General features: G+C 36.2%; 2 protein-coding genes across 3 annotated transcripts in view; one reads left to right on the plus strand and one right to left on the minus strand.

Annotated features, from left to right (window-relative positions):
• The first annotated feature begins 174 nt into the window (after positions 1–174).
• LOC115444547 (S-adenosylmethionine mitochondrial carrier protein homolog) lies at positions 175–5,488 on the plus strand. The gene is made up of 6 exons (XM_030170366.2): positions 175–487; positions 556–676; positions 1,370–1,515; positions 2,143–2,241; positions 3,613–3,768; positions 4,573–5,488. The coding sequence occupies exons 1-6, from the start codon at positions 431–433 to the stop codon at positions 4,846–4,848; spliced, it is 855 nt and encodes a 284-aa protein (XP_030026226.1). The 5' UTR covers positions 175–430; the 3' UTR covers positions 4,849–5,488.
• Positions 5,489–5,544: 56 nt separating this feature from the next.
• LOC115444546 (rhophilin-2) overlaps positions 5,545–13,227 on the minus strand; it is a 93,212-nt gene continuing 85,529 nt past the window's right edge. For both annotated transcript variants that reach the window (XM_030170364.2, XM_030170365.2), the window contains 11 exons: positions 12,597–12,738; positions 12,176–12,267; positions 11,311–11,460; positions 10,629–10,775; positions 10,007–10,085; positions 9,375–9,494; positions 8,819–8,939; positions 8,349–8,476; positions 7,551–8,122; positions 7,241–7,393; positions 5,545–6,930 (listed from right to left, as the gene is read on the minus strand). In XM_030170364.2, coding sequence (XP_030026224.2) covers positions 6,733–6,930; positions 7,241–7,393; positions 7,551–8,122; positions 8,349–8,476; positions 8,819–8,939; positions 9,375–9,494; positions 10,007–10,085; positions 10,629–10,775; positions 11,311–11,460; positions 12,176–12,267; positions 12,597–12,738 — 1,902 coding nt within the window. In that variant the 3' untranslated portion in view covers positions 5,545–6,732. The remainder of the gene's footprint in view (positions 6,931–7,240; positions 7,394–7,550; positions 8,123–8,348; positions 8,477–8,818; positions 8,940–9,374; positions 9,495–10,006; positions 10,086–10,628; positions 10,776–11,310; positions 11,461–12,175; positions 12,268–12,596; positions 12,739–13,227) is intronic.

Here is a 13,227-nt window from a genome sequence, read left to right on the forward strand (position 1 = left end):
TACATTATTTAGATTATAGTTTTTTATTCAATCTTTATCAACTTTTCGTTAGATATTTTATTTCCAGACGTAATGCACTTCGTTCATAACTTTAGTAAAGCATTTATGTTTTGTCCTATTCTTATTAACAAAGATGTTTATTGACTATCCCTATCTAAAATAATTTTGACGTTTTCAATACATTTGACATCGCATAGCGGGAAGCACGAATTTTATTACATCATGTTTACAATAATTTCATTTCAAGTAGGAGTATAAGTATATTTGCTTGCTTAATTCATACCAAATTATTGAGTAGTAGTAGTCATTTGTGACAAGTACAAACAATATACCATATAACAGCTGTGATAATATTTTTATTCACCAACCAGTGAGAAGTAAGGTTATATTTCTATAACATTTAGAGAAGTCTTTTAGCAAATAATCAAACATGGGTGTTACTGAAGAAAAAAGATCTATAAAATCTTTATACCTGCCGCCGTTACTGGTAAGTTTTAATACGAACTTCATTTATATTTTCTAGTAAATTTGTTTTTAAAAGTACTATGATTGCAGGCTGGGGCAATGGCTGGATTTTCTGTTGATGTTGCTTTATATCCTTTGGATACGATAAAAACTCGCTTGCAGAGTGCACAAGGGTTTCAAAAAGCTGGAGGATTTAATGGCGTTTATAGAGGTAAGAATATAAAGCACTCGTGGCTTTCATAATATATATTCCTGTTACATATTTGGACTAAAATTAAAATCAAATAATGGTTCTGCGTTCGTCTAACCATGCAGTATCTAGATTCTTAGTAATAATATCAGCCCTGTATTATATACTGTCCTACTGTTGGTTACAATCCTACTACTAAGAGAGGCCTTAGTTGCGCAGTGATGCTAGCCTAGTGTAGATTGGCAGACTTTACATTCCTTCAAAATTCTCATAGATTACTCCTCAGGTATGGAATTTGCCTCACATTGTTTTCCTTCAACATTAGCAATAATTCACTAAGAGAACACTAATCTTCTAAGTGTCATACTTTTATTTTAATATTGATTATTCATAATCAGTTTACTTATAAAGTTGTTTTAGCATTAATGGGTGGTTAAGAATTGTTTAAATAGCTGTCAAAAACATCACCAGTTCCTAGTTTAAACCTTATTAAGAGGCATGATGGTGGGTTTTGACTTACAGTTGATTGAGTAAATTTCTGTATTAACTAAGCATAGCTTAGAGAAATTTGTATATATATTGGTACATCTTTATTTGGCAAGCACATAAGAACCGAACTGTTCTAAAAAGACTGAACCAAGATTTGTTTTGTGTAAAATTTTGATGTTCCTATAATAATTAAATATAATATTGAGGTACAGTATTATTTTTTAGGTCTACTCACTGTGGCCTCAACATCAATGCCTACAACGGCTTTATTTTTTGTATCATATGAGGCTACTAAGAAATTGTGCACACCATATGTGAATGCTCAGTACACTCCCCTAGTCCACATGTTTGCAGCCAGCGTGGGGGAAGTGGTGAGTTCAAACTTGTTTCTCGGTATTAATATTTAATTGGTGTCCATTGTCTTTTTTACAGGGTCATGTTGACATCGTTAATAAATGAAACCATAGATTTGTAATCTTCAAAGTTTTTGTATAAATTATTCTAAATATAAATTTAAAATAAAAAAGTAAGATAAGAAAGTAAAATACCACTACTATTACATGAAGAGACTGACTTGCAGCAGCAACATCATATTTTCAGTTAGAAATGCATACATAACTAAGAAAATATTTTTGAAAAATTACATTAAAGGTTGATGGTAGAGAATGCCTTCGGCATTAAGTCTGACTTTATATTCTTTGTATATAAAGCGTAATAAAATAAAATAAAAAAATAGGATCTTGTTTACTCAGTGATTTATGTTTTATCACAGAAAAATTGTGATTCATATTTTTATGATAACATCTCTTGTATGCTATATTCGAAGTCTATTTGCATATCACAATGCAATGTCTATTCCTGCCATTAAGGACCAGTTTACTTGCTCTGTTGTATTCCACTTAGAAAAACACTGTAAATAATATAATAATTATTATGCTTTATGAAATAACATCTTATATAATTTAAACTATTTTGATATATTATGATTTTTTTTGCAGTTGGCGTGTGTCATACGAGTGCCCACAGAAATAGCAAAGCAGAGGAAACAGACGTATGTAGGACCTAAGGCTCGGAGCAGCATATCTATATTGTTAGAAGTAAGCTTTGATTCATTACATTTCTTGTTTAAAAGTCCGTGTAGTTTAGTCACTATAAATTCATGAAATATCTATGGTTGTGACAAATATTACTAGTTACTGGTGGTAGGTCTCTCATATGTGAGAGTCTGACTGGGTAGTTACCACCTCAATGTCTATTTCTGCCACCAAGCAGCAGCGTATAGACACTGTTGTGTTCTGGTTTGAAGAGCATTGTAGCCAATATAACTACTGGACATAAGACTTAACATCTCATGTCTCAGGATGGCAAGTGCAATGGAATACCAAGTAATACTTTGTAATTCAAGGTGTTGGATGGTGTTTCTACTGTTTATGGCGGTCGTATCGCTTGCGATAAGGCGAACGGCTAGCTCATCTCGTCATTTAAAGCAATAAAAAACAAATTGTATTACTCAATAAACAATGTTTATTTCACTCTGATGTAACTTTTTGCAGCATGTTTTTTCTTGTCTTATCATAATCAGTTGAATTGTAATCTCTGTAGCAAACATAATCTGGTATTACCCTTCAGTTATCATTATTTGGGTTTCCTGTAACACATTTATGTTTGTCGGTTAATGATAACCAATTACTTCTTGATACCTTTGCCTGTATTATATTCGTTTATAAAGTGTGTGAAAGATATTAAAAATGAGTTTTCCGGAATAAAAGTCCCGCTACATATTTTTCCGGGATAGATAATAGCCTATAACCTTCCCAGGGCCTTAAAATATCTCCATACTAAATTTCATCAAAATCCATTCAGTAGATTTTAAGAAAATCGATAATATACAGGTAGACAGAAAAGGGACATTGTTTTATAATATGTATAGATTATAATAAGTTAATATGTATTAGCTTTGATTGTATTAGTATAATATTATAAGTATCTCACAGTCTTCTATCTCATTCGCACACTCACTGTTCTGAGAAATTTTAAACATGTGCAATTTTTTTCCATACAAACCTTCTGACAATAACGAACAAATAAAACAAATATTTATCCAATTTTGTGTAGTCGTTTAGAAGCTATGCGCGTACAAACATTTCACGTTTTATTTATTTATATATTTAGGAAACATACAATATTTTGTCTCTTATAGACTAGTTAAGATAAATCAAAATACATAAATCAATAAAGTTTCCACTTATATGAAGTTATTTTACAATACAGTAGATATTGTCGGTAAAAGTTATTAATCACTAACAAAAAAGATAAAAATAATAATCAATCATTGAATAAAATAACAAGTTAATGCCAAACGTAATTACAAGTTCACAAGATATTAATTAGATATTTATTATACAATATTATAATAATAATAATATATATTATAATGTGAATTATTAAATACTATTTGTCCATTCCAGGCGTACAAAGCGGAGGGTTTCCGCAAGGGTGTGTACCGCGGGTTCCTGTCGACGGTGGCGCGCGACCTGCCCTTCAGCTTCATAGAGCTGCCTGTCTGGGAGTTCCTCAAGACCACCGTCAAGAACCATAATGATGGACAAATCAGTAGTTTACAAGTGAGTTTACAGATCTTGCATATTATGTATTGTTTTATAATAATATAATGATAAATAATAATATCAGCCCTGTATTACATATTGTCCCACTGTTGGGTACGGGCCTCCTCTACTACTGAGAGGGATTCGGCCTTAGTCCACCACGCTGGCCTAGTGCGGATTGGTAGACTTCACACACCCTCGAAAATTCCTAATAGAGAGTTTCTTATGCAGGTTTCCTCACGAAGTTTTCCTTCACCGTTAAAGCAAGCGATAATTCACAAAGAATACACACATCATTTTAGAAAAGTCAGAGGTGTGTGCCCTTGGGATTTGAACCTGCGGATATTCGTATCGGCAGTCCGTTTCAAAACCAACTAGGCTATCGCCGCTTTTTTGTTTTACTTCATACAAATGGCAATAACTTGTGCTTTGTCCTTGATTCTTCTTTATTGTATCACTACCCATTGTTGTATTGAAAAAAGCCAAATCCAAAAAGTTAAAAACTAATTCTTTTATATTTATTACTTACATTTTTGCCGCATAGTTAAGTTGTGGAACAGTTTGCCAGCATACGTGTTCCCACTTTCCTACAACTGGAGGGCCTTCAAGCGTGGCGTGAAGACGAAAGCCGGCCGGCATTACGGAGTAGAGATGACCGCCCGGGGATGATTATCTCTTCACTTATCAAGGGGCAATGAGACCACTTCGCCGTGCCCACGATGAAAAAGTCCTATTTACATTTACACCTATATTAGGGTGATTCCGTATTGAAAAGAGATATGGTTAAAACTTTCAACAAACGAAAACTTTCCTTTATTCCAGAGCGCCATCTGCGGTTCCATAGCGGGCGGCTTCGCAGCGGCAGTCACCACTCCCCTGGACCTTGCCAAGACCAGGATCATGCTGGCGGAAGACTATGCGGTGACACGGAAGCTGCGCATCAAACCTATCCTGGTCTCCATCTACATGGAGTCAGGAGTGAGGGGACTGTTCGCTGGAGTAACGCCGAGGTTAACCGGCTTTACGATAGGAGGCTTCGTGTTTTTCGGAGTCTATGATAACACGAAGAACTTTTTCGAGAACTTTCTGGATAGATAGTTGACGGTTCTGGTGATTTGTGATGGATTAAGCCGGTATTGGCTGTGGAATATGGAGTGTCCTATATGTAATTATGTAAGATACACTCTGACAGGTTTAGATAATAGAATATTTCTCACAGTATCAGGAACCACCAGCAGTAGAGATCTCGTCTAAGATTGGGAAGGGAATAATACAGGGTTGGTATTATTATATATCTTGCAAGGCATAATATCGTCATGTAGCCATCTTAACCTAAACAAATGAAACGCTGTTCCATTTCTGTGGTAGTTGGACCAAATATTTAGATTTATACTTACAGCAATGTATATTGTTATACCGATATATAGTGATATAGTAACAATGTTGGATTTTAAATGTGTTTATATTTTATTTATTTCAATAATTTAGATTTATCTTGAAGATAGCCGTCTTACATGCCTTTGACACTTAACTAAATAAGTGAGTAATGGCGACTCTAACTACATTCAGATCGGCCACAAATACTTAGCTAACTAAAAACTGGTCGATACATATTGTAAGTATTTTATTTGGTATATAATGGTTATTGACCGTGTTCAAGGCGATTTATTATTAAGTTAATTGTTATGTTTTGACGTATTGATTGTTTTTGTTGCCAAATATCAATAAATTTGTTACATTTAATATTTTTTTTCCTTGGTTAATAGTGTAAGGAGTGTAAATAAATTAAGCAAATATTTTTAAAACTTTATTTTAAAAGTACGCGTATATAACCATAACAATTTATACAAATCATGATATTTATCTCGTAGAATTTACACCGATATACAACTATATATTAAGTACATACTTTTTACAACATACGTATATGTATCAGTCTACAAATTAAGTGCAAAATGTTTAAAAACCATGTTTAGTATAATTTTTGCAGTTTCACGTATTTTCTGACGAAATGTGTCTTCCCGCCAAAATAGATTTTGAGGTTAGAATTTTTGGGTGCGATCAATATGAAACATTTCATATTAAAATTTTAAATCGATCACAACCAAAATTTAATGACTTATATTATTTGTGACATAATAAACAAAATATCATACATACATGTTAAACATTTAACAAAAACTTACGTTGATTTCAACTGCCGCTAGATGGAGTTGATCAACAATGTTAAAGAATATAAATGGCTGTAATGTGGAAAATAATATTATGAAGAATTCATCAAGAAATAAATATTTTTATCGAATTTATTCTACTATACAATTATATCCAGGCGGGTATCGCATTCTCTTAACAATAATATAAGTTTATACATAAAAGTAAGTGGTTTCCATTATAATTGGAAAAGTTTAAAATTCAACAAAAATATAACAAATTCGTTAATTTTACTGTGCACGTCTTTTGTATGAAATAAAGATGTGACAGTTTGAGATAATTTGAATAACTACATAGTATATGTTGGTTATTCTTAAAGAAGAAAACATTATAAATAAACAAATAAAATATGATTAAGGTTAACATACGTATGTAAAATGCCTTTAGATAAAACAGTTTACCAACTTCTCCAATAGATGGCGGTTTGTTAATTTATAAATATATTAAAGTGAGGGCAAACACTTTGGAACATCATAGCCAAGATTAAAGTCCCGAAATTCTAATTATATATTTAGGAACCTAAATATATAATAGTTGCGAATGCCGTGAGACTGTTCACCGATTAATACACACCTATACCAAAACCTCATTTTGAGACCCTATAATACCGTGGGAAATGAATAACAGATGGCGCTGAATACTTAACTAAGTCTTGATAACAGTTTCGAGATGAAACTTGGAACGGAATGTTTTTATTTGGTATAGTTCATAGCTGAGCGGATAGATGGCGTTGAAACGAAATGGAATGAGACATCCGTCGATAGATGTCGCTTATCTAAATATGACGTTGGTGTGCGAGCCGCGATGCGAGCTGTTGTCGCGCGCGGTGTGGCGCCGGAACGGGTTCCAGGAAGGCGCCCTCCGCGCCGAGGACCGCGCCGTGACCGCGGTGGAGCCGCTCGACGCTGTGGAGGCGGCCGACACCGAGCCTTGGTTGGAGTTCGATTGCCTCGGGGATTCAGGAGATGCCTGAAATTAATGTAATATGTAAGTAATTAAATGTATTAGTATAAATTGGTGTTTAATTCAAATATAATATTCTGATAAATGTATATGCAAAATAGCAGTAATAATTTGAATTAATATGTTTAGATTAAAATATCTCCATTTTGCATATTATTTAATATTCAACTTATAGTTTATTTTATTAATTCTGATGTTAAGTTTCTTGAAACTTAGACCGGATTTTAAAATCGTCACTACACATATGCAATGGCTCAAGGCAGTCAAGAGGCTCACAACTGTTTCCGCATCTCCTATAACCAATATCAGACAGTACCTTAAGACTACTCTTGTCCATTGGCGTGGCTAAACGCATGGTGAGCGTATCCGTTGCCTGCTGGATCAGTCGCACCACCTCCTCATGAGAGCTCCACTTCACGTCCTTATCGCCGATAGATATTATGAAGTCGCCTTCACGCATCCCGCCGATCTGAGAAACAATTTTATAACTATAGAATTCTTTAAATCTTATGAAAAATTATTTTTAAATTAAATATAGTGCAACAAAGGAAAATATACAGATATATGAAGACACAATCATTCCGTATACTAAAGACTCTACATCATATAAATACTGTTCAACTTACATCAGCTAAGGAGTTGGGCTCCACTGCAGCTATAATCACCGGGGCATCTCCTCTCACAGAGAAGCCAAACCCTTCCTCGTCCCTCGATGACATGTTGTACTCGCTCGCTGCCCTCCTCAGAGGCTCCTTCCGCCTCTCCCTCCCTTTCTTTTCCCCCCTCTCTTTCTCCCCCTTCCTATATTCATATTTATGATCGTAATCCAACACTTTAGGATGGTATTCAAAGTTATTATTATAACTGTGTATATAAATCCCATTTTGTTTCGTAACTCTGTTCTTTTTCTCGTAATCATCTGTGTATTTCTCGTCGCTTCTGATTATCTGGTTGTAGTATGTGCTGTTGTCTTCCGATCTGTCTCGTTTCTCGCTGTTCCTTGATCTTATTTTCTCGTCATCGTCCCTGAGGTGCCTGTGTCTCCTGGAGTCGTGTTTTTGGAGCTGGACTAGACGTGGGGCACTCCAGTGCCTCTTGGCTGAGAAGACGGCGATAGGACCGAGCGATTTGAACAGATCGTCCACTCTGTATTGGGAGAAGTCTGGAGGCGTGAGCGCCAGTTGGAACTTTGATGATGCTGCGAATAAAAATGCTACGTAAGAAATGGACAGTCATATTCCAGAATTCGTTTTTAGATTACTTACCATGTATGTCATTTTATATTTAAGGACATTCACAAGATATAATTTGTAACAAGGTACAGACTACTATAACAAGAAGTCACTAATATGATTATGGTATTAAGAGTTATTTGTTTGACTCTGTTATTCATGTGAATGATTATTGACTTCATGTATACTCACGCTGCACGGCGGGTGCGTCGAGTAGGTCGGTGAAGTCGGGCCGCTCGTCCGCCGCGGCGCGTTCCTTCGACAGCCGCTCCACCCTCACACGAACTACGATTGATAGCGCTTCTTTACCGCGAAGCTCACTAGAAATTAGCGATATAATTAGTTATGTTAATGTGTCCATATTCAGAGTTATATAAGCACTATGCTCGAGGTTTAGGAAAAATTTCATAATGACATCACCTTTATATTAATTAAATATTGGATGTGTATAGAAATTTTACCTTCATCCAGTTATGGCATATGAATGAATATACTGGTTTATTGTAGATATTTTATTATAGTTCAACTCTAATAAATCAAATATTTAAATCTTTAGGACGTAAGATGGTAGCGTCATCTCTTGACTAAAATTTTAAACAAGACTTCCACAAGTCCACATAGATGTCGTTACATATACCATTATAGGTTATATAGTGACGTACCGACACATCCTTTGAAGCCGCAGTGCCTCTTCGTACAACGCGAGTGCCTCCGCGAGGTGTGCCCTAGCTAGCGCCGCGTAGTCGTACTCTTCCTCCTTTTGCGTGCCTGTTGTCGATGCACCTGGAATTGAGCAACGATGTAATTGAATTATTTTTTCTTCGTTATAACTTTTCAGTCATCATTATTTGCAGTCATTGGTATCGTAAATAAATAAATGATTTAGTTAGTAATGTTCCGTAATTCAATTTTAGACTGGATTCATAGATCTTTAATTATGTCGTTATGGGGATGTAACTTGAAAAATAATAAAGGTAGCTTTATTCTTTAGTAGATGGTTGACGTAATCTGACTTTTTAAAGAAAAAAGCGAGTGTGTCAAATAGTTTGGTTGTTTGTATGTTTCTTGAAATGAGCACACGAGATAATGTTTTGAAACAAAAAGCCATTTTTTTTCCCGGTAATTTGCTCCCATAGGTGATGTATTTTTTTTAAGTAGATGATCCTAGCGTCTATTGTTTTCGCGACATGTGTAGCGGGCAAGTGTTTGCATACGCACCGTTGCCGGCGTGTGCGGCGGGCGGCGCGGGCGCGCGGTAGAGCGTGCGCAGGCGCGCGGCGGCGTGCGCGGGGCGCGGCGCGGCCGACAGCGCGCACCACGCGTACTCGTGCGCCAGCGCTGCCGACCACAACACCAATACATACTCTTATACTGAGATGTGAATAATTTTAAATGTATTTTAACCCATATAGCATCGGAATGTTTGCCGGCAAACATGACAGCTACATGACATTACGGTGTGTCACGGGAATATAACCTTATACACTACATAATAAGGTTATTTTTCCGTAATAAAGTAACAATGCATTTGCATTTTGTATTTAAATACTTTTACTAAACTATTTTTCACATCTCTACTCTTATATACTCATATAACACTTCTTTTACATATTCATGCCCTATAACACTATTCCACCTTGGACCCTCATATCCATAACAGTGTAAACTCGTAACACGCTAGTATTGCGTTAAGTTCGTGAACTTAAGAGTGGAATAGCCAACTTCAATTGGTCGGGGAGGCCTATGTCAGTATTATAGTAAAATACAACATTTAACCCACATTTCAAAGTCTGGACGATATATCATTCTTATATTCTCGACGTACCACAAGGAGTTTAAGCTAAACTAACCTTTGTAAAACTCAGTCTTGACGTGGACTAGCGACACCCACGAATATGGCACGTAACTGAACACACCCTCTGTCTGCATCTTGAATATAGAAAAAAAAAATTATTTTAGAAACATATAAATTTATTTTTTCATAATTAGATATTAATAAGTTGAAATTTGAATGATGTATTTTATAAAAGAATATCGCGTAGTATCATTTCTTATCATTTAATGTCTATATGTAAAAATGAATCCCTATTTCCCTTGGTCACGACATCTCGCGTGAACGGCTGGGCCGATTTCACTATTTTTTTTGTTGTGTTACTGTCAGGAGAAGGATCTTATGAAAGAAAAAATTAACGAAGTTGAGCGGAACGTTAGAAAATTTAAGAAAAGCTAATTTCAGCGATTGACAGAATGCGCGCTGCAAATTCATAGTTGACAGGACATCGTCTGGCGGGTCGACTAGTCAAATATAAATATGAACAAAGAAAAAATCTTACTATTAAAATGACATCTTTACAAATTGCATTTGCAAAACTTTCTACAATATTTGGCGAAATAAAACATATCCTGGAAAGGGAAAAAACGTGATACTATATGATATGTATATATGGTATGTGTATGGATATATGTATGTACCTTCTCATGCAGCTGCGAGTAAGTGTTGGCGAGGTGCGCGCTCTCCTGCGCGAGGTCGAGGCACAGCTCGAAGTCGCGGCGCAGGTCCGCGCTCGCCTCCCGCGCCTGCAGCCGCAGCTTCTCCACCAGGCACTCGCGGGCCTGCGCCTGGAACCGTCATAGCACTGGTTCACTATCTACATTATATATATATACATTTCGCACACACATACAAATGCCACGTAAAAATTGGTTATAGTGACAATTCATTCTGTTGTGATAGTTGTAAAATATAGTATGTAAATCATTACGTGATTATTCAGGTTGCATAAGTTGAGCTTCCATGTAAACTGACAAACTTCATGATAACAATTAAAAAAAATCATAGTGTGTGGATTAGGTCATTAAATGCAAGAAATGCATATACAAGCTGTTAAGACTGCTAGAAATTAACGAATGGGTCAATCAAATAAAGAACCATAGAATGAATGAATGAGTGAATTGAACTAAGGAAATATAGGTACAAATGAATGAATGAATGACTAAATTCATCTACTATCTGTCCTTATCTACTCCAATGTGGAGTCAATAGAACATTTCAAGCAAATAGTTAATTCATCCTAGGTCTTGCTTGACGTCAACTATGAATGATTCTAACAATGAATGATTGTGTGACTGAATGATTGAATGTATGTGTACTGACGGTCATGAGCGCGCCGAGTACGAGCAGCGTGGTGGCGGCGAGGTCGACGGAGGGCGCGTTGGTGAAGTTCTCGTGTATGTAGCGCAGCGCGCCCGCCGCGCGCAGCAGCGCGTCCACCGCGCCGTCCAGGCCCGCGCTGCTCTTGCGGTCCTGAAGAGACAAACCACTTAACGCATTGCTTTTTTTATACGTGCAAGACAAAGTGACCCCACCTGGAACTGGTGGTAAGTGGAGTGGGATCCAATAAGACGCTTGAAACGTAATAATATTATCTAAGCGAAAAATATACCGAAAATTAATTACATAAATATTATTAATCGCCATTGCTTTTCTGCGTCATTTTGTCTAGGTTTTGTAGTTCTAGGACAATTAATAACATAAGACTATTTTAAATTTACTTATAAAATAAAATTTTTAATTGTTATGGATTTTCATATTAAAATCAAAACTTGAAAGCACTTTACTCAAAAATTTGCTGATTGTTGCTTAGATATGATTGCCTTTCAAGCGTCGAATAGAATGTCGACTGACGAGGGATGATTACCCGTCGACATGCAACACAATTATGCCGGCCTGCTTGAAACTGAATATACACAGGCAGATCTCAGAACGCGACGTACTTATGCGAGCCACTATGGCGGGTTTTATCACTTTGTGTACAGTGGTCGCTATCCAGGCGGACATAAAATATATCCTACCACCGGCAAAGCATTATGCTTAAACGCCGTATGTGCACTTATTCTTAGTATTTTAGTTGTATAGCCGGTTTCTTTCGTAGTTCTCTTTAACATTTATCGCTTGAAACTAAGCAATAGTTTTCACTTTCATTAAATACGGTTTGATTCAATGCAGAATCCATAAGTACCTGTTTAGCCCCAATTTGCGTGTAAATGCCAGCAATGTTGAACAAGACACAAGCTTTCTCGAAAGCCACTGTTCGCTGGCACGACGGGACCCCTACAACAAAATAATAAATCATTTTTAAACGTTCCAAATAATCACAATTATGGATACGATTAACAGATGGCGTTACAATCGGAAATGATTTTACTGAGTTGCACAATTCATGTTTATATAATATCAACCGCTAGATGTCACTCTTATGACATTGTAATAAAGGTTTTTTGAGAGTACGAGTTGAAATCTTTTTATATTTGGGACTAAATTGTTTAAAAACACATTAAAGGGAAGTCTTGGCTATGGACCCTGGGCTGTCTGCAAATTGAAAGTATTACTGACTGAATGAACGAATTAAATTTTATTTACAAGATAATATAGTACATTACCTGTGAGCGAGTCGAACCACTCGAAGTAGACGCCGAGCGAGCGGTCCGGCGGGAAGAACCGCCGCTCGATGTAGTACAGCTGGTTGTAGTACTTGAAGAGCAGCGTCACCCCCGCCGCGCCACGCACTGGCGTTCGCATCGCCTAGACACAATCAATACCGTCATAATAACTAATGCTGGCATAATACGGTGATTTCCTATGTTTGATTTTGTACATTATTTGTATCAGAAAATAACACGAACATTAAATTCTTCTGTGAAAACAACATTAAAATTGGTTAAAAAATAAAGCAGTTATTTGTATTTGAAATATTGTGAGCAAAAGTGAGGGGTGGTATGGTTATCGAGCTATCTCTTTCTCACGCACAGAGTGTTATGGCCGATGACACTTAGTGACGTCATAGTTTGGTATTTAATAGCTGTCCCTTCTCCTAATTATCAAAGCTCTATGCCTTATTTATTATTGCATGGATTGTGATTTTTTTCCAGTAGTCTTTGCATGACATACATTGTTGATGAATATATTTAAAACTTATACGCAACCATAGTGGCTTTGCCGTATTACGTTACAATTGCCATACTGAGGTTTGACGTCGAGATAAATTGATATTTTTTTTTATTAATATCACCC

The sequence above is a fragment of the Manduca sexta genome, chromosome 4 (genome assembly GCF_014839805.1).
Source record: "Manduca sexta isolate Smith_Timp_Sample1 chromosome 4, JHU_Msex_v1.0, whole genome shotgun sequence".
Lineage (NCBI taxonomy): Eukaryota > Metazoa > Arthropoda > Insecta > Lepidoptera > Sphingidae > Manduca > Manduca sexta.

Coding starts and splice junctions, on each gene's coding strand:
- LOC115444547 (XM_030170366.2), top strand. CDS start 431: ATGGGTGTTACTGAAGAAAAAAGATCTATAAAATCTTTATACCTGCCG. Junction 488..555: donor TATACCTGCCGCCGTTACTG/GTAAGTTTTAAT, acceptor CTATGATTGCAG/GCTGGGGCAATGGCTGGATT. Junction 2,242..3,612: donor GCATATCTATATTGTTAGAA/GTAAGCTTTGAT, acceptor TGTCCATTCCAG/GCGTACAAAGCGGAGGGTTT.